General features: G+C 42.2%; 1 protein-coding gene across 2 annotated transcripts in view; it reads right to left on the bottom strand.

Moving 5' to 3' along the window:
* CHN2 (chimerin 2) overlaps positions 1-20,758 on the bottom strand; it is a 139,657-nt gene that overhangs the window by 19,363 nt on the left and 99,536 nt on the right. For both annotated transcript variants that reach the window (XM_079948053.1, XM_079948054.1), the window contains one exon: positions 6,163-6,240. In XM_079948053.1, coding sequence (XP_079804179.1) covers positions 6,163-6,240 — 78 coding nt within the window. The remainder of the gene's footprint in view (positions 1-6,162; positions 6,241-20,758) is intronic.

Below are 20,758 nucleotides of genomic sequence, written 5' to 3'. Positions count from 1 at the left end.
CCCCAGAAAAGGGGGGAACTGTCGATGCCCAATTAACTATTAGACCTGGGAAGATCTAGCCTGGAGATGGTGCGAGGGGACAAAGCTGCAAGGGCAACCCAGCTTTTAAACAGCCTTTCGTGGCCCCTGATCAATAAAACCCACATTCAGGTATGCTGCATTTTCCAGGCAGAGATCCTAACTACCCTTGTGCATTTGAATAGAACCAGCAGGAGATACATGATTGCAGGGCTTAGAGCAGGCATAGGCAAACTCCGGCCCTCCAGATGTTTTGAGACTACAGTTCCCATCATCCTTGACCACTGGTCCTGTTAGCTAGGGATGATGGGAATTGTAGTTCCAAAACATCTGGAGGGCCGGAGTTTGCCTATGCCTGGCTTAGAGCAGGGGTAGTCAACCTTTTTATACCTACTGCCCAATAATGCATCTTTCTTGATGGTAAAATTTCCTTACTGCCCACCAGTGCTTGATGGAAGGAGGATTCAGCTTGTGCCGTAGAACCCCCCTACCGCCCACATAGAATCTTGAAACGCCCACTAGTGGGCGGTAGGGACCAGGTTGACAAGCCCTGGCTTAGAGAAAGGGTGGGGGCAGGTGACCAGGGTTTTTGTGTATGACAATTATTTCCTTCTCTCCTTTGTATTATCAGGAAAGCAAAGTTCTTATTCATCTGATGCCTACAATGTGAAGTGTAGATTCAGTTCTCATAGACTGAAAATTTGTAAAGCAAACAAACAAGCAATAAGCACATGCTTTTTATGCAAAAAATCTCACATTCAATCCCTGGCATCTCCAGGAAGAAACAGGAATGTCTGAAATATTGGAAAGCCACTGCCAGTGTCAATAATACTGTGTCAGCTAGACCAATGGTCTGATTCAGCATAAGGCAGCCTTCTGTGTTCCTTTTACAAAAGGTTCAATGGACAGAATGGAGAGCCAGGGGAGAAGATAGCACCTAGCAAGTTCCTTGTCAAATCAGAAAATTAGCTAAAATTGTTGGTTTTTAAGTACAGAAGGAAGTAAAGGGGAAAAGCTTCTCCAGGCAATCAAAAGCCTTCTCTATGTGTAATGATAAAACCGCTAGCATACAATTGCGATGCTTGCAATAATTAATATTTTTTGAAGTTCTCCAGGCACTGTCTGTGATATAGCTGTCTGTGACAAAGCCATTTAATCACAGTTGACAGATGAACTAATAATATTGGTTCATCTATGAGCAAAGAGAGAGGTGTGGTATCTTAGCATCATGGATATTTTCAAGAAAGATATGACATGCTTTGAAAGTACCATTCATTCAATCTGTCTACAGCAGGGGTAGTCAACCCTCTTGTACCTACCACCCACTAATGCATCTTTCTTGATGGTAAAATTTCCTTACCACCCACCAGTGCTCAATGGAAGGAGGATTCAGCTTGTGCCATAGAACCCCCTACAGCCCACCTAGAATCCTGAAACGCTCACTAGTGGGCGGTAGGGACCAGGTTGACAACCCCTGGTTTACAGTCACCTTGGGTCAGATTATTTAGTCTTCTCTCCAGTCCAGACACAGCTTTGCTATTTCATCTGCTGTTTGTGAGCATTTAGTGCTATACATTTCAAACCAGGAGCTTCAGTAACTCATTATGATGCACAGTAAAGCAATTATCACATTAACAAAATAAACAATTATCATTGCATAACATGTGGTGACCCTTAGCTTGGTAGCAGATTTTCTTGCATCTTTCTGAGTCTTTAGTTCTTTTGTGTGAAAATGAAAAAGGTCAAATGTAACCTTGAGAGCCTGATATTTTGTCCACTGAAAGCAAAGTTTCCATTAATTAATTAATTAGAATCCATGTTCCAATTTTCACAGGACAACACTCTTTCTCTAGAACAATTTATTAATTCATCTAAAACAACACTAACAGTATGATGAGTCTATTGTTCATTCTTGCTTCATTCGTAGCCTAATAATTAAAAGAGTAATTATTTTGCTCAAGGAATGCAAGTCCAACAACTTCTTTTACTACATCCCTCTCATGTTCATCTATGATTGTGTTTGATCTATGATCCCTTCTGTGGGATCAGAGTAAATATAAACTTTCATAAGATGGACTTGATTTTATGTTCTAAATTTGCAAACAAATGATTGCACAGCATTTTAAAAAGCTTTGGTTTGACAGCTTGATTTTGTAGAATCTGTTAGTGTCAGAAAATGAACTCAGAGCAAGTTTCAACCCAATCAAAAGGAAGTTATGTAGGCATACACTTTTTAATTGCATTTAAAAAAACAAAACCACACACACATGGGTACCAGAAGATCTAGACTCACATTTGCTAAACTTACTTATTGAACATATTGAGTTCTTGCAACCCGAGAGGGAATAAAGTTGCAAGTGAATACTTTTTATTGTGATTATTTGACGACAGCATACGCCAAACATTTTGATGAACCTCTATGCCGTTAACACACTCTTCTTACATGCATTCAGTTCTGTAGAATATTATCCTAACCTGTTCTATAACAAGTGGCCAGGATAAGAGCATAAGAAGACCCTGCTGGATCAGGCCAATGGTTCATTTTAGTTATAATTTTATTTATTATTTAGTTCAACTTCCTGTCTTCACAGTGGCCAACCAGATGCCCGTGGGAAACCCGTAAGTAGCACCTAAGCACAACAGCAGTCTCCTCTCATGTGGTTTCCATCAACTGGTATTCAGAACCACACTGCTTCTGACTAGTAGCCACTGATATTGTCTAACCACCTTTTAAAGTCATCCAACTTGGTGGCCATCACTGCCTCCGGAGGGAGTTCCATAGTTTAAATTATGAGCTGCATGAAGAAGTACTATCTTTTATCTGTTCTGCATATTCTAATATTCAGCTTCATAGAATGTCCACGAGTTCTGCTGTTATGAGAACGTTTTGCCTTTTATGATGTCTATGGCATAATGTGCTACTTAAATCAACTTTTGTAGTGTCATGAGACAATCATGGGAGAGCTAGCTTTTAGGTCCATTTTTATCCCTGCCACTGCTAAATTAAGATAAAGCATGAAAACTATTTTAACTTATTGTGATATTTACACAAACATGAGCTTAGAATCCCGTCACAATAGGCGTGCTATCTGAAGAACTACGTACAGATTACTCAAGAGTTCTTTCAAAACAGCTACAATCCTGCCAATGGTATTCAACAGCAAATGAGGCATGGAGGCTTAATACAGCCATGTTCCCAAAGAGCCAATAGGAAGAATATTCTGAAAATGGCTCCATGGATGCGCTGCGTTGGAAAAGGAACCATTTGTATGCATTAATTCATTCACCTGGGAAGAGATAGGCAGAAGGCTTCTTCCATGTGTGTAGTGTGACCCTGGCTAGATCAGGGTAAATAGGCTTGATCTAATAGGAGCTGGTGATCGGTATAGTTTTCAAATGCACCTATTTATATGGCTGTAATCACAGCTTTTGACCAAAGGGAAATGGCCATAGATTGGGTATTCGTGGTGTTAAAATGGCAGCCTTGTCCTTATCTAGAGGTCAGGCCTGGTGTCAGTCATGAGCACCTTAAACTACTGCAATGTCAGAGGTGACAAAACTGATCCCTACTAGGGACACAGGCTCAGGATGTGTGTGTGTGCGCGCACAAAAATCATTATATCAGACTGTGGAGTGTATGATGTATATGTATGGTGCAACGAAGACACGTTGGAATCTCTAAATGGCCCAAAATGCAGCCACCAGGGGTTTGGCTGGAGCCAGAAGACAAGGGCATATTACTCCAATCCTTTACTAAGTGAACACATTACCAATTTGTTTCGAGGCTTGACTTGGAAGTGTTGGCATTGAGCTTTAAAGCCCTCAATGTCCTGGGCAGCTGGGTATCTACAGAATTGTCTCCTTCCATATGAATATGCTCAAGAACTCTTAGTCCACTACTGAAGTTCTTGCCTGTGTCGCCTTTGTTATCCATGGTGCAATGGGAGGGCTGGTGACAGAAGGCCTTCTCTCTTGGAGTGCCCAGACTGTGGAAGAATCTTCCTGGGAAGCCACAATCCATCACTGTCCACTGACACTTTGATTTTGGCATACCTTTAATTAAACATTCACTCTCATTTTAATTTTAATCTGCTACTGATTTCTTTTTAAATTGCTGTTTAGTTATACTTGTGATTATGTTGTTTTATTAACTGTGAACTGTCCTGCATGCACTCCTCTTAAAAGGTTGGTGATAAATCATGGTGATAAATAAATAAATAACAAATAAGGTATTTTACTAAAGCATTATACCTTTTTTGTTGGCCGGCTGACATTTTCAAAGTACTTCTTAAAACCCACACTTTAAAAAAAAACACCCCAGTTTCAAGTCATGCATTTAAAGTTTTGAAAAGAGAATCATATGATTTACCAGTTAAATTATAGCCCTTTTCAAACAGGAAGCAAGAGGGCATGAAGAACAGCTAGAGTGAGCAAATAAAAGGTTCTGGGCACACATCCAGTTTTAAATCAAAGACCAAACAAGGGGAATTTTGAAGAGGAAAGAAAGAATGTATAGGTCAACGTGGAAAATATGCCCCAAGTCATGAGAAAATATTTTTCTGGCTAAAGTGAAACCATTTTTCATCTAAAATGATGATTATGGGGAATCTGCGGGCATTAAAGATGCTTTAAACAACAAAGAAGAGTCCCCTTTCCCCCTTTGGAATGATCCAGAAATATATTTGGGGGATATTTCTAAGATAACCTAGATCTTATTTCTAAGTGTTTTTATATAGTGCATGAAAAGAGAAACCCACATTATAGGAGTATAAAAACAGTGTAAGTGTACAAAGCATACATACAATAATTTTCCTTTTCCCTTTTTTTGCATTGGGAGGTGACAGACTAGTTAATACGTTTGAAAAGTACTATTTCCAGCATGTATGACATATGCACTCATCAGATGTCTGTGCTCTAGTTTACTCTGCAAGAGCTGCCATCTGTCCCTCAAGGAAGACTGTAGTTTCAACCCTCCCCCACCTGGGAATAGATCCTTGATTCTCTTTTGTGAATTCCCCCTGGCAACTGCTAGAGATGGGCTTGTTTATAGATAGTAGTTAAAGACAACCTAAACTTCCTAGCAAAGCAAGCACCAGAGGAAAAGAGAACATGTGCCCAAGGCCTTATGAATAAAAAGCATTGTTCTCCATTCCCAGTAAACATCAAACAGGAGTTTGGAGATTTTGAACTGTGATAGCGGGAGTGTGTCTCAGCCTGGAACAAATGCAGCTCTTCCCACAAAAAAAAGGACATTGAACAAGATGCCGGGAAGCCAAGTTTCTAAAGATGAGTCACCTCTTCTATGTACGTATACCCTCTCAAACACTGTCTGAGGGATGGAAAGTCTCTCTAGATATAAACCTATACTGTAGAACTTCAGCTGTTGATGTTTCACTCCAAGAATGCTTCCTTGGCACATTGACCCAACAAAAGAGATTAGACAATGCCATCATACCACTCTGGTTAGGTGCTGGGGCTGCTGTAGTTGACTTTGAGGTTGACATGGATGATTAACGTTAAGAACGAAATCTAAAATTTCAGATAGGGCAAACACATTTTTATCCATTTCAGAGAGAGCTTGATGAGAACTGCCACAGAGGAATTGTGAATCCAGTGAGCTGGTTTAAATGCATAAGGACTGCTGTCCTGAGTCTCGTTCTACCCATGTTTACTTGCAACAGATCCAGCTCTTTTCTTATAAGACTTAATGGTGTGGTTCCGATACATGTCAGAAAAGACCCACTGAGTTCTCAGGAAAATGCGTATAGGATTGCAGCCTGAGTTACATGTACATACACTTTGGTTTGCCACCCCCATTGCTTTCAATGAGATTTAAGTTAGTTTTGTTAGGAAAACAACCCACATTTTTATTCCAGCAAGGTCCAGTGAGCTCGTTTTGAGTATTCAGCCTGTCTGTCTTCCTTCCTTCCTTCCTTCCTTCCTTCCTTCCTTCCTTCCTTCCTTCCCAGGAAGCCCCTTGGTTGTATCACAAGTTTTATTCTCTTAACGGTTCTTTAGTACTGCTTAAAACCAATCAATATTACCTTTCTAAGAGAGAAATATAGATAAAAAGACACACACACAGAGCGTAGTGGCAATATAAGCAAAAACACGAGTAAAAAAACATACACAAGATGTTCTTACCTTAAAATTGTGTGCTTTTTCATAGTTGAAATGGTTGTCGTTTTGCGTTAACGCCGCTCTTCGGACCAAAGAGGTGATCTGTGAATAGGCAAAGAGTTTGAGAGGTTGCCACAAGAGCGCTCCCTTGACTCCCATTTTCACCCCCAAAGCCACTGCCAGCAGCTCCTGGCGGTTCCTTCCTCGTTTAGATTTGTGAACCACGGCGGCGCAGGCTTTCTCATTTTCAAGCCACAACTCCTCTGCAAACATGGTGCAGCTGGGATCCCAGAGATTCTCCCTGTCTTCTTCTCCTTCTCCTCCTCCTCCTTCCTCAGAGGCCGGGAGGCTGACTGCTGTCAGGTTTGTCCAACTGCTTCTAATGTTGGACAGCAGATTCGAAGCAGCTGCAGCAGCCCATTCTGCCGAGACCTCTGGCATGTGACTTGAATGGGCTGTCTTGTGTGATGGAAGGAGCTTCTGCATCTGAATGAGTAACGGGTCTGCTTTGTAATACTTCTCTTTAAAGCAGACGTGTGCCTGAAACAATAGCCTGGATTCATGCAGTGAAGCGACTCCCCTCCTCCTTCTCGCCTCCGGCAGCAGCAGTAGAGAGAAGTACAGGCAGCCCGGGAAGCTTCACAGATTCACACTACAACACATTTCAAAGGAGAGATCGCTTCTACTTGGGAACATCCCCCTCCCTCCTTTCATAAACGACTCCTGCCTCCAATTGCACTCAGAGCTGGGGACTTGTGTGCTATTCCAATACAAACACCGGCAGATTAAGCCTTTAAACCCTAGTGATTGTTTAATCTTGCAGGGCTAAAAAATCTCCTCTTTTTCATATCCTGTATAAGTGAAAATCTGGTAGCACTTCAAGGATTAGCAGCGGCTCTTTGCAATGCATTAAATTAATAACGTGGGGTTTTTTTTTTAGTGCACGCTGGCTTTAGAATAAGTGAAGTAATTAAATTATTTCAGTATGCCTGCGGATTACTTCGGTGTAAGGGGCTAGCTACGGATCCAGTCTATAATTTGATTTACCTAGAAAATACCAAGAGTAACAGATTCACTGATGCATTAAGGACTCACCTAGTTCAATACAGTACAAGTAAGACAGCAGTTTTCCTGTTTTTCTCCTTCATATGGTTGTTACAGCAGTCATGCTATACGCAATGGGGACCCATATGCAACAAAATGTGTGGAGTACAGTTTCCCAGGATGCATCATTCCATTCCATTCTGCCCACCCCAAAAGAGATTGGCCATTGGGCATGCTTAGCCCTCACTGGGCTAATTTTGGCGTTCTTCCTTAAAAAACTGTACTACAGTCATACCTTGGAAGTCGAACGGAATCCATTCCGGAAGTCCAAAATGTTTGGAAACCAAAGCGTGACTTCTGATTGGCTGCAGGAAGCTCCTGCAACCAACCAAAAGCCGTGAAACGTTCAGGTTCCAAAGAACGTTCGCAAACCGGAACACACACTTCCGAGTTTGCGGCATTCGGGAGGAAAAATGTCTGAGCACCACGGCGTTCGGGATCCAAGGTACGACTGTACAGTGGTACCTCGGGTTACATACGCTTCAGGTTACAGACTCTGCTAACCCAGAAATAGTACCTCAGGTTAAGAACTTTGCTTCAGGATGAGAACAGAAATTGTGGCGCAGCGGCAGCAGGAGGCCCCCATTAGCTAAAGTGGTGCTTCAGGTTAAGAACAGTTTCAGGTTAAGAACGGACCTCTGGAACGAATTAAGATACCACTGTACTGCAAACCTTTGTGCTCCCAAACCTGATTCTTCCCTCTCATGATACCATTTTGGCTACAAAATGATTGGCACATGAAAAATGAGGTCACTGTCAGTTAATACAGTGGTGCCTCGCAAGACGAAATTAATCCGTTCTGTGAGGCTCTTTGTATAGCGTTTTTTTTGTCTTGCAAAGCAAGTCCATTGACAGCTTAGCGGATTAGCGCTATTAGCGGTTTAGCGGCTTTTAGCGATCAGCTGTTAAGCGGCTTATCAGCGGATCAGCTGATAAGCGGCTTAGCGGCTTAGGAAAAGGGGGGGGGGAAGGGAAAAAAACCCGCAGGAATTCGCAAGACATTTTCGTCTTGCAAAGCAAGCCCATAGGGAAATTCGTTTTGCGAAGCGCCTCCAAAACGGAAAACCCTTTCGTCTAGCGGGTTTTCCGTCTTACGAGGCGTTCGTCTTGCAGGGCACCACTGTATAGCTTTTTTTTTATGAGGGCCACATTTCGGTTGGGATAATCTATTTGGGGCCTCAAGCCGTTCCACATTAACTAATCTGAATCAAGATTTCCGTTTTCTCCATGGTTTCCTCACATTAGTTACCAATCCTATGCAGCTCTGCTCAGAATAAGCCCCACTGGCATTGAGTAATGTGGCTGCTCTCGAATGGGTCTACAGAGAATCCCTCCCCCCCTTGGTATAAAAGAGCTTCTACGGTGGAAAGCAAGTGAAAGTAATCATATGATATCAGGTGTGGGGGTGGTAGAGTCACAGCTTGAAAGCAACAATGGAGAAAACAATTCCAATTGTTCATCTGCAAACGGGCTTTTTGCATCTGCTGCCTTCTAAAATTGGCATCCAATGCCAGGCCCACTGGGAGCGGCTCCACTCTGGAGTCCCAGGTAGAACTTCTCCCTGCCAAAAGTGGAGCTTTCAATTGGCACCAAATTTAAATTCAGTGCCTACAGCAAGCCCCGCTTTTGGCAGGGATCTCTGCGGCCCTGGCCCCTTCCTCCTTGCCCAGATGGATGCTGGGGGAGGGGCAGACCACTCTTTCCAGAGGTCTCGCCTATTGCAGAGGGCTTCCCTGCTCCTGTTGTTTTGTCCATTTTGGCTTTTCCAACCACCTGAAATTTGGTGACCTTGGTAGGCCCCAAATATCTCAAGGAGCACCTTCTCCCATATGATTTCCCCCCAGGTTTTTAAGAGCTGTCTGTGCTGCCCACCATCAGATTCTACTCTAGAAGGTGAGAAGATCCTCACCTCTTAGGATCAGGGCCTTCTCCGTAGTGGTTCCAAAACTTTGGAATGCACTCCTTTAAAAAGCTTACTTGTCTTTTCTCCTTGCTTCTTTTTGGAAATAGGTCCAAACATTGCACCAGACATTTAGGAATGGAGGTCACAATACTGTTAATTTTTTTAATGTCCATTGCCGTTATTTATTTATTTATTAGTATTATTTATTAGACACTGTATAACATTGCAGCCTTTGGGTCACTTTACAGTTACTCTACTGCTTATCCCTAATCCTCAAATCCAGGCTTCCTCAACCTCGGCCCTCCAGATGTTTTGAGACTACAATTCCCATCATCCCTGACCACTGGAAGGCTGAGGTTGAGGAAGCCTGCTCAAAACCTTTTGAGAGAAACCCTTGCTTTAATTTACAAACATAAAAGCAAAGAACAAACATATAATATAGTGAATGATCATGGTCAGAGACACATGGACAACCACAATCAGATCTGGTGGTGCAATTTTCTATCGAGTGTTATTTACTTGTAACATTCTGCAAGTTCAGTAAATTGTCAAGACTGGCTTTTCAGACATGCATGCATACCTGAATCTATTTATTCTTTCAGGTAGATCGCAGTGTTCTTTCCCAGCTCTCTCTTCTCTCCCCTTTAAATACTTTCTGAGCCCTGTTGCAAAATAAATCATATTCCCCAGCTGATAAAGACAGCTGACTGCTGCTATTAAACAGGGAGTTTCAAACACAACACACAGATATGTGTCTCCCCAGGGCCTGATGTTTTGGTGCTATCCTGTGAATCATCATCATGCCATTAGTGTATCAACTCCTTTGGCAGCTCAGCAATCAGAACAGCAAGCCCTAAACAATCTTCTCTTCCTGCACTTGTGGATCAGCCTTTAACCAGACGGTAAGTGTTTTAGAACAGATTGTGCTGTTTGATGGCTGAAAACCCAACCTCCCCAACTGTCTCACAACATCAAGCTAGCACTGAATAAGAGATAGATGGTTCTGTTGCTTACATCTAAGAGGATAACCATATTACGTACATCTGTATGTTGTATACTCTAGAGGAGCCGAGTTAAATGGATGACGTGGACGTAAAGAAAAACCCCTTTTGTTTGAAATACTTATATCATTTTCAGTCACTGTATATATTTTCTAGAAGCCCTTCATTCAGAATGATATGACATTATACTGTCTTATATTACAAACATTTTTTTAAAGAAGAAGAAGAGGAGTTTGGATTTGATATCCTGCCTTTCACTCCCTTTAAGGAGTCTCAAAGCGCTAACATTCTCCTTTCCCTTCCTCCCCCACAACAAACACTCTGTGAGGTGAGTGGGGCTGAGAGACTTCAGAGAAGTGTGACTGGCCCAAGGTCACCCAGCAGCTGCATGTGGAGGAGCGGAGACGCGAACCCGGTTCCCCAGATTACGAGTCTACCGCTCTTAACCACTACACCATACTGGCAAAGAGTCTAAGCACCTCTTTGAATTCCTGGCATAGATACATCTTGCTATGTAATTGGTATTATTTTTAGTGGCAGTGAACCCAAGCCACAAGAGGTCAATTTTATAGTAATTCCATAGCATTTGTATTATTGATGAAAATCCTATTACATAAGGAACATCATTATATAATACATCAGATACGGTGTTCGGAACAACAGATTATGCCAACAATCCCGGACATCTTTTTAGAATACTTATTAACAGTGTCATCTTAGGGACAAATTTCCAGAAATGAGAGAAAACTGCAACCTCTTTTGTAGCATTGTTAAAACATGTAGCCAATAAAGGAGGGAGAATTCAGCCGTGTGACTCTCATAACAGAGGGTAGGCTGCCATTTGCTACACATATTATACCTGAAATTCCATTCATTCACCTAGGTTCCTGTGTCAATCATATTGTGTTATTTGTCAGGGTTCCCACAAAGGGTGTCTATAGATAGGCATATAATAAATGTGTTCCTTTAATGGGCTAAATTGCATGAAGGAACAGTGGAATTCTTGCTACATATGTGTTGTACGTTCATGTATACAGGGTCTTAGTAACTTTAGAAAACCAGGCTTCATTAATAAAAACTTAAGAGAAATTAACTGTTTCTTTTATTGCGATAATAACTTGAAACTCTCAATATGATTTCAATCTGAATTTTCCACAATCCAGCTAAAACTAAATAGCTGGCACCACAACGGCGAACCTATTTGTCTGGATCTAGCTTTAATTTTGCATAAGAACTGGTGTTCCCATATGATGATAATCATAATCATAATCATAATATATTATTTGTACCCCGCCCATCTGGCTGGGTTTCCCCAGCCACTCTGGGCGGCTCTCAGCAGAATACTAAAAACACATCAAACATCAAATATTTAAAACTTCCCTAAACAGGGCTGCCTTCAGATGTCTTCTAAAAGTCAGATAGTTGTTTATTTCCTTGACATCTGATGGGTGGGCGTTCCATAGGGCGGGTGCCACTACCGACAAGGCCCTCTGCCTGGTTCCCTGTAACTTGGCCTCTCGCAGTGGTGGAACCGCCAGAAGGCCCTCGGAGCTGGACCTCAGTGTCCAGGCTGAACGATGGGGGTGGAGATGCTCCTTCAGGTATACTGGACCGAGGCCAGTGAATGGGTAGCCAAAGCCACATCAAAAGAAGTATCCTGGCAAGTTCAACGGGGTGCAGATCAACATTCCATTGCAGATGTGCCCCCACATCCACATCAGCTATGTGTATGGATGTCTATTTCTGCACAGGAATCTGCTTTGCTCAGGTGGACCAATTGACATGAGATGCATCTCCACTGATTTCAGTGGAACTTATTTTGAAGTCAGCATGTTTAGAATTCCAGTTTAATCCAAGAACCTCAGCTCAGCTGGGTTGTGGATCCAACCATAGGCCTGCTAATACGAAGTATATTTGCTGCTAAGTTTAACATGCCTCTTATGTGACAGCTGAGGCCGTTTTTGAGATTGAAACAAATGTCTGAAGTGTTTTTAAAAAACGGATGCCAAAGATAGAATGCACCTATATTTAGAGCATATCTACAACATCCATCAACTAGACATACTTGACAGCAAATTTCCAGCTGAAGTTCAAATAATTGTTATTAAAGAGGAATCTAAATAAAAGGAAGTACCGTTTTTTTGGCTCTATAAGACTCACTTTTTCCCTCCTAAAAAGTAAGGGGAAATGTGTGTGCGTCTTATGTCTTATGGAGCGAATGCAGGCTGCGCAGCTATCCCAGAAGCCAGAACAGCAAGAGAGATTGCTGCTTTCACTGCGCAGCGATCCCTCTTGCTATTCTGGCTTCTGGGAATCAGAATATTTTTTTTCTTGTTTTCCTCCTCCAAAAACTAGGTGCGTCTTATGGTCTGGTGCGTCTTATAGAGTGAAAAATATAGTTGCCCTTGCCTCTCCTTTTTTTCCTACTTCCCTGACTGCTGAAACTGAAGGAACATGTCTTTGTAAACCATTGTTGCTTAAAACACACACACACACACACACACACACACACACACACACACACACCCCTCTTTTCATAATAAACCAGCCACTTATTAAAGGGCAAGACCATACTGTTGCTCTGATACCACATATCCTTATCTGCAAGAGAGCATCAAAAACAGAGTGCCTGTCGATATAAGCTGGTCATCATTCATTTTAATTGGGTATGTAACTTCCTATGCTAGGTTATTTGTGTGTTTGGAGCTGCCTCTTTCATTGGAATGAATCAGAAAGTTCACAAGTGGGAGCTTGGTATGTACATCGGAGCACCCCTAGAGCACTGATTTGTGTTGGCTGGGCTTTATTTTCCCCCCTGTTACAGACTAATACAGCTATTCTTTTTGGCAGATGAGTACAGTGACCTTCACATGCATGCCCAGCAGCGTAGGAGCTTCTCAGGAATGTTGCAATCCCTCACTGCAGGGGGTGTGTGAATAACATGATCAAGTGAGTGGGACCAACGGAGAGAATTATGAGTTAGCACCCTGAATGGTGCGCAGATTCCATATGAAAGACCTTTGTTGCAGCAGCAACAAACCATTGGCAACAAGGACCAAATCTATGACTGAACACACATAAATGGGGTATCACGGCACTTTAAGCAGTCATAGTTTCGCCAAAGAAAAGAACAGATAAGAATATTGTTCTTGTAAGTAATGTTGAATCACAGAGTAGTGCCTTTGAAACCAGTTTTCTGTATAAGTAAGACTGCTAATTTTGTGAGTACCTACCCAAAATATTTTGGTCTAAACCATGGGTAGGCAAACTAAGGCCAGGGGCCGGATCTGGCCCAATCGCCTTCTAAATCCAGCCCATGGACGGTCCAGGAATCAGCGTGTTTTTACATGAGTAGATGTGTCCTTTTATTTAAAATGCATCTCTGGGTTATTTGTGGGGCCTGCCTGGTATTTTTACATGAGTAGAATGTGTGCTTTTATTTAAAATGTATCTCTGGGTTATTTGTTCAGCAAAGGAATTCGTTCATCCCCCCCCAAAAAAAATATAGTCCGGCACCCCACAAGGTCTGAGGGACAGTGGACCGGCCCCCTGCTGGAAAAGTTTGCTGACCCCTGCTCTAAACAGTGGGTAATAGACACTGCGGAGGAGTAATCCTGCTTTGTCATTCTGTCTTTCCCTAATATCAGTTGACTGTCTTTCCCCTCATTTTGTTTTTCCTTTGTGTTGGTCCACAGAAAAATAGATATAAAAGGAGAATTTCCTCGGGAGAACTCCCAGGATCCAAGTATGAGGCCAACACTTTTTGGTGAGAGAACCCCAGCAGAGATTTAAAACCACAAAATATGCAGCAGCATAAAACATGGAAATAAAGCTGTTAGACCTTTAAAATATGCCCTTTCAAATGTGTTCCAAAATAGTTGCCTCTTCCCCTAGCATAGAATAAGACCACAAGCTTAGTAAATTAAAATTGTTTAGTTACAAATTCTCCCAACATAATATGTGGGTTCTCTCTGTTGAACTCTGTAATTTGTGATAAATTCGGGATCAGCAGGTGAATATTTCATACATAGGATCAATTGATGTTAATTTGTTTATTTTAAATCCATTTTTTGTATTCACTGTCAGGGTGGTTATAGGGTAGGAATGTGGTAGATACCTTCATAGCTTGCTGTCACAGCTTTTTATCTGATAGCAGGCATTCAAATTCAAGTGAAAAGGTCTTTACTTACAAGTCACTTGTCTAGATAGTCTGAAGACAATGCAAACCAATCCCACTTTTCATCCAGGTAGTTTTCTCTCTGTGTTAATTAAACTAAGGTTACCAGGTGTCCCTGTTTCCTGGGGACAGTCCCCGGATTTACAAATCAGTCCCCTGACAACATCCTATCATTCCTACGGAAGTTGAAAAGTGTCCCCGGATTCATTGAAAAAAATCTGGTAACCTTAAATTAAACTACATTACATCTGAAGATCCACACAGATTAATTCACATTCTCCGGGCAATATTGTTCCACATGAAGAGAACAGGGATAAACAAAAGGCTTCTAACTAGTTTGGGAAATAATGAGAAAAAAGAATGCATGGTCAAGTAAGTCATGCCACTTCTTACAAGGGCAACTCTGGAAAGGAACCCAATTTAGCAAGGAGGAAATGGTTCCTGGAGCATGACAAAAAGGGTGCATTTGTACATCCTATTAATTATGTGAGAACTGCTGTTTTCACATGGCTGTTTGTTGCACAATCCAGTGCATGTCTACTTGGAAACAAGTCAATTGAGCTCAGTGGGACTTAATTCCAGGTAGATTGTGCATTGGAATGCAGCCATTAACTGCGTAAAAGTGCAATGTAAGAAATCATCACGGTCATTTCTGGCAAACACCCACAAACTACAGGCTTATTAGAAAGATAAGAAGCAGCGACCTTAGCCAGAAGTGAGCAGAGGCAGAAATATTGTGATTGTCATCCGAATCCTTGGATCCCAAACATGACTCAGTACTGATGGAAAACCATCACCTCCCCAACCCAGCTTGGAAACCCACATCTCATCTATTAGGATACAAGGGTGGGGGGGATTCCAAGATTTTTATGGAAACAAAATAAAATTTACATTGCAGAGACACTTAGGTGCTGTCTAAAACCTCATTCTAAAACATGTTACGATTTCATTAGTAATAAAAATCTGGAATGTAGTTAAATGTGTCATCCTAATTGTTTCAAGGCCTGTGTGATCAAACCAAGTTTCGTAATACACCCCCCGAGACTAAAAGGCACCAGAGCAATTTGCCAACCCCCGTCCCCCAACTATTTTATAGATCAAAAGCTAATTCTCATTCCTCTTTCCCAAGCAGTATAATACCCCCAGAGGTTTTTGCTATCTGACCGTTACACGTGCCTTGAAAGTAGCAGGCTGCTTCAATTCCAGTTCAATTTAAAATGTACATTTCTTCAGCCGAGATTCACTTACTCTCTTTTTCTTTTTCACTTTCTCACTCTTTCTTAGGGATCATGAACTGGTAGCTCAGAGTCAAATCAAGACCTGTGAGCAATTTCCCAAACTTGGGACTCCAGCTGTTTTTGGACTACAAATCCCATCATCTCTAGTTATCAGGACCAGTGGTCAGGGATGATGGGAGTTGTAGTCCAAAAAGAGCTGGAGACCCAAGTCTGGGAAGTCTGACTGGGTATGGGGCAGCTTCTTATGCTCAAAAAGCAACGTATCACTTTGGATACTGTGTGATGAAGCTTCCTTCAAGATGAGCCACAAATCAGCAGTCTTGCTATGTACTCCTTTCAAACCATGCATACCAAAGTTAATGCTGGTGTTCATGTTGAGAGCATATAACATCCAGTCCCTTTGGGATTATGACCAAATGAGGAGGGCGATAGTTTCTCAGAGACATTTCCCAGAAATCATAGAACCAGACATAAATAGCAGTTATGTTCTGAGCCACCAACCGCTGACCTCTAAAAGTATTGTATAAGCAACTTCAGGCAGAGCTGCCAGAATGAAAAGCTCGTTGTGGCATTCTCTGGAACGAAAAACACATAGTCCCATGATCCTCTCTGCCATCCCCCCTGGCAGGCAAGCAAACTAGCACAAGGTGAGTGAATTTTAAGGTTACCTGCTAAATCAAAGGCTAAACTAATCGCTGAATTTAAATTTGCAATGCTCTACAATGAATAACCTCCTATTACAAACAGACATAGGATATCACATGATCCACAGGCCTATGATGTTTTTTTTAAAATGTGTCTTGTGAGAATCCCTCTCACTAACTCTCTTTTCTCAGAATCAGGTTGTGGTTTTTTTAAAATGGTTTTTTTGTGCCACAGTTTCAAAGAAGATTGAAAAAATACAACAGCATGGCTACCTCTAGCTTAAAACAAAAGACATATGTCCCCTCAGAAACCACCCTCCACTTTTTTTTCAAACCCTGTTTTATGCAGAGCACTTTGAAAAACACAAATATATAGGAGTGTTCGCTTCCTTTCCGGCAAATGGATACAGTGGTACCTCGGGTTAAGTACTTAATTCATTCTGGAGGTCCGTACTTAACCTGAAACTGTTCTTAACTTTAGCTAATGGGGCCTCCTGCTGCTGCTGCGCCACCGGAGCATGATTTCTGTTCTTATCCTGAAGCAAAGTTCTTAACCTGAAGCACTATTTCTGGGTTAGCGGAGTATGTAACCTGAAGCATATGTAACCCGAGGTACCACTGTAAATCTGCTCTATGAAAATTTGTTGCACTGAAACAAATGCGTATGAAATTAATGTGAAATTTTGTCCAAGCTTTCCTTTGATCTACATGCACCAACCACATACATCTGTTTGTATCCAAAGGAAGATGTTTATTAGGTGATTTTCCTAGGTGATTAACAGCAAACTCTTTCAGTTTTTCGCAGACTAAGGACTTGCTTGTAAGACCCCCATTTTTGTAAGAAGCATCATTACCTGAGATTACAGGTTAGTGAAGGCCCGGGGCGGCCCATCCTGTTTTGCCACCTGAGGAGAAATGGGAAGGTGCTGCCGCTGCTCCCTTTTGTCGCCTCTGCCACAGCCTCACTTTTTGAGGTTGCACGGCCTGTTTCTGGGTTCTGGAGAGAGATTATGAGAGCCCTGCAAGACTGCGCATGAGGCTTCTGTGCAATTTCATGGGGCTCTCGTCAGAAGCCAAAACAACCACTTCTCTTCGTTTTGGTGGCCGTGTGTCTGCAGAGGCACCCCTTGAATTCTGCCGCCTGAGGCAGCTGCCACAGTCTGCCATGTGACCCTGGAGAAAGCTGTGTTCTGCCAGCTGTATGCTGCATCCATTCGTTCTACATTGCTTAAAAAGGTAATATGGTGTGTGTTTTAGTGAAAGTCATATTACAGATATCTAATGGCCCTACAATATGCTCTCACCACTTCAAGTGGTAGCTGGCAAGTCTGAAATGTGAGACATTACGTAATTATGCTTTTGTACTTATAAGCAACAACAATTGGGAAACACTTGCCTGCGAGAGCTCCAATTGGAGAACAGCCTTTACCAAAGGTGTCGTGGGCTTTGAAGACACTCGAACTCAGGACGCAAGGGAGAAATGAGCCAAGAGGAAGGCACACTTGGCAATTCCACACCGTGATCAACTTCCGCCCGGAAACCAATGACCCCACTGTGGAAGGACGTGTGGATCCAGAATTGGCCTCCAGTCACTTACAGGTAAAAAGGTAAAGGGACCCCTGATCATTAGGTCCAGTCTTGACTGACTCTGGGGTTGCGGCGCTCATCTCGCTTTATTGGCCGAGGGAGCCAGCGTACAGCTTCCGGGTCATGTGGCCAGCATGACTAAGCTGCTTACCTTCCCACCAGAGCGGTACCTATTTATCTACTTGCACTTTGATGTACTTTCGAACTGCTAGGTTGGCAGGAGGTCACTTACAGACTCATTGTTAAAACTGTGTTTATGGAAGACAATCTTACTCGGCTATGAGTGATCGCCAAAGAAGAAGACATGACATTGATGTGCACATCAGACACCCCACAATGCCCCCAGAATCTGAACTTCTGGGGACCTGTGGCTCTTCCGTCAGTCCCAACCAACATACAGTAGGAAGCCAAGGAGGCTAGCAGTTCAGAGAGATAAGGGGTGTGTGTATGTGAATTTCTCGTACAGATTTGCAATAAGCAGTCATTTTTTCAAAACAACAACTGTAGCTCTCTAAAACATACTTTCACTGGATTTATAACTGCATGCAAGTATACAACCCATTTGAAAGCTAAATGTAGTAATTAAATAAAAGCCATTTCGGCAAGATAAATTTGCCATATAATTGTTCACTGTCCGTTATTAGATAATCACTTGAGAGTACTCTCATTACAAATAGTATTTGTAATGGCATACTCCATTTTTCAGTCCTGCCTTGGAGCTAAGTCATGGTACATTTAGAATGAGTGACCATGGGCATAGCTACCCTGCAGTAGGCTCTATTAGGCCACAGAGCGAATATATAAAAGCCATAGTACAGTAATAGCTTCATTAAGGCCAATCAAAATACCACGTCACAAGCAAACTTCTCCAGATCTGGGAAACACTAACCATATCAGCTTGTGGGCTTCCAGCGAATCTGATAAATAAGGATTCTGTCCTGCAACTACCCTCTACTTTAGTGCTCTGATGTCATGGAACATTCACAAATATTTGAACTGCTCACAGGGAAGCGATCTGCATCAAATGATGCAACTGCTCTGGAAGCAGTGAACTACGAAAAAGGCTAAAAAAAAAACCCAGGAGCCAGGGGCTTGAAGGAATGATGAATGCAAGTATGAAGAAAAGAAAGAGTGGGGGGAGCAGGAAAGGAAGCAGAGTTTCAGAAAGGATGGAGGAAGTGGGGCTACAAAATAATAAATAATAAACACCTCAGGATCTCTAAGGGAAGGAAAGAACAGTAGCATTCCATAGAGATGAATGGATCTATGGCAGTGACGGGTTCCAGGGCAAGAAGGCATGGAATAGGATGGCTGAATTAGTATTTGAACTGAGCAACCAACTCTGGCTGTGGGGCTGCAGTTAACAGTAAAACATAAGATGATAGGTCCTCATTTTTGTAAACTTTTTTTGGGGTATTCTTGCATCAGAAGCCCCAGAAGTATACTTTGAAGGAAGACCCTCAAATGCTTGAAACATTAAGAACTGTTTGCAAAAAGCAATGCTACGTGTGTCTAAAGTTTCATTGTGCTCTGTGAGGCTTCTCCTTGTGAAGTGTATTCAAGCCACAGGGTGCAATCATCTTTCTACTTACCTGGCAGTAAGCTCCACGGAACTCAGTGGGAGTTACTTTTGATTAGGTGTGTTACATAGCAGTGGCTTAAAACAAATCTTCAAGCATGCTGTCAGTTTGTACTCTATTTAGGCATGTCCAGTGTACCGTTCATTCATTAGATTCAGGCTCTGGACCTGGTTTCCTGTTAGTATGGACACAAATACAGTGGTACCTCTGGTTAAGAACTTAATTCGTTCTGGAGGTCTGTTCTTAACCTGAAACTGTTCTTAACCTGAAGTACCATTTTAGCTAATGGGGCCTCCTGCTGCCGCTGCGCCGCCAGAGCACAATTTCTGTTCTCATCCTGAAGCAAAGTTCTTAATCTGAAGCACTATTTCTGGGTTAGCAGAGTCTGTAACCTGAAGCGTATGTAACCTGAAGCACCAGTGTAATAAGCAGAATCTTACAGATGCCGTCACAAAATCAGGTTTATTTATTTAGGCATTAGAATTGATGGTTTTTAATTTCACGAACACCTATCTAACTTTTAAAAACAGCATGATGCCCTGATCTTTAACATTTGTTCAGCACATCTGCTTTTGACACACCTGCATAAAATAATGGCAGTGCTTAAGAGTCCATAAATCGTTCCACCCCATATAACGACTGCTATTCTAAGAGGAGAAGGAAGTCTTAGGAAGTGGAGAATGGTTTAATACACTTTTATTGACATAGTTTATTCAACTTGTATAGTTTTCCCATAAGGGTGGGTCCCTCTTGGTTGCTAAGAGAAATCTACGGAAAGCAACACAGATGCCGGCTGTGTTCCTATGCTCCACAGCATCAGGTGTCAGCTGATCTTAAGTATCCTTTACAGCTTCCAGCAACCTCCAGTCTGCTACCTCTGGTACAAAGTGGGGTCCTTTGTTATCAATGGCACAACACGCACAGCTGCTTCAGTGATTGTTCAAAGAGGGACAGATGGCAGCTCTCAATACAAAAACGGGATTTAAAAGAGAAATGCGTGGGTGGGGTGGGGGGGTCAGCAGTGGGAGTGACTACTTTGCTTGGAATTTATTTTGCTAGATTTACGGAACTAGCAGTAGTGTTAAGAACAACAACAGCCAATGTTGGTGCGGCAGCTTTCCAAAGTCGGTTGTGTGAAGTTACTTGCTATATCTTGCAATATTAAGCAAGTGCTTTACTCTTCTGCTGAAATCCACAAGTATTTAACTTGCTTAGATCCCGCCGGCACTAATTCCTACCTGGTGGACCATCAGGCTGAACGGCACTGTATGTTCAAGGATAGCATCACTGAAAACCAACTTTATGGGTTCTGAACACAGGCAAGCAAAACATTACTGGAATGTCCCTTTTATTAACCACCTCTTTATTATACCTTAGGGATAAATT

This window comes from Podarcis cretensis, assembly GCF_951804945.1.
Source record: "Podarcis cretensis genome assembly, chromosome: 12".
Lineage (NCBI taxonomy): Eukaryota > Metazoa > Chordata > Lepidosauria > Squamata > Lacertidae > Podarcis > Podarcis cretensis.
The sequence above is the reverse complement of the archived record's forward strand: the minus strand, read 5'-3'. Positions and strand labels throughout refer to the sequence as shown.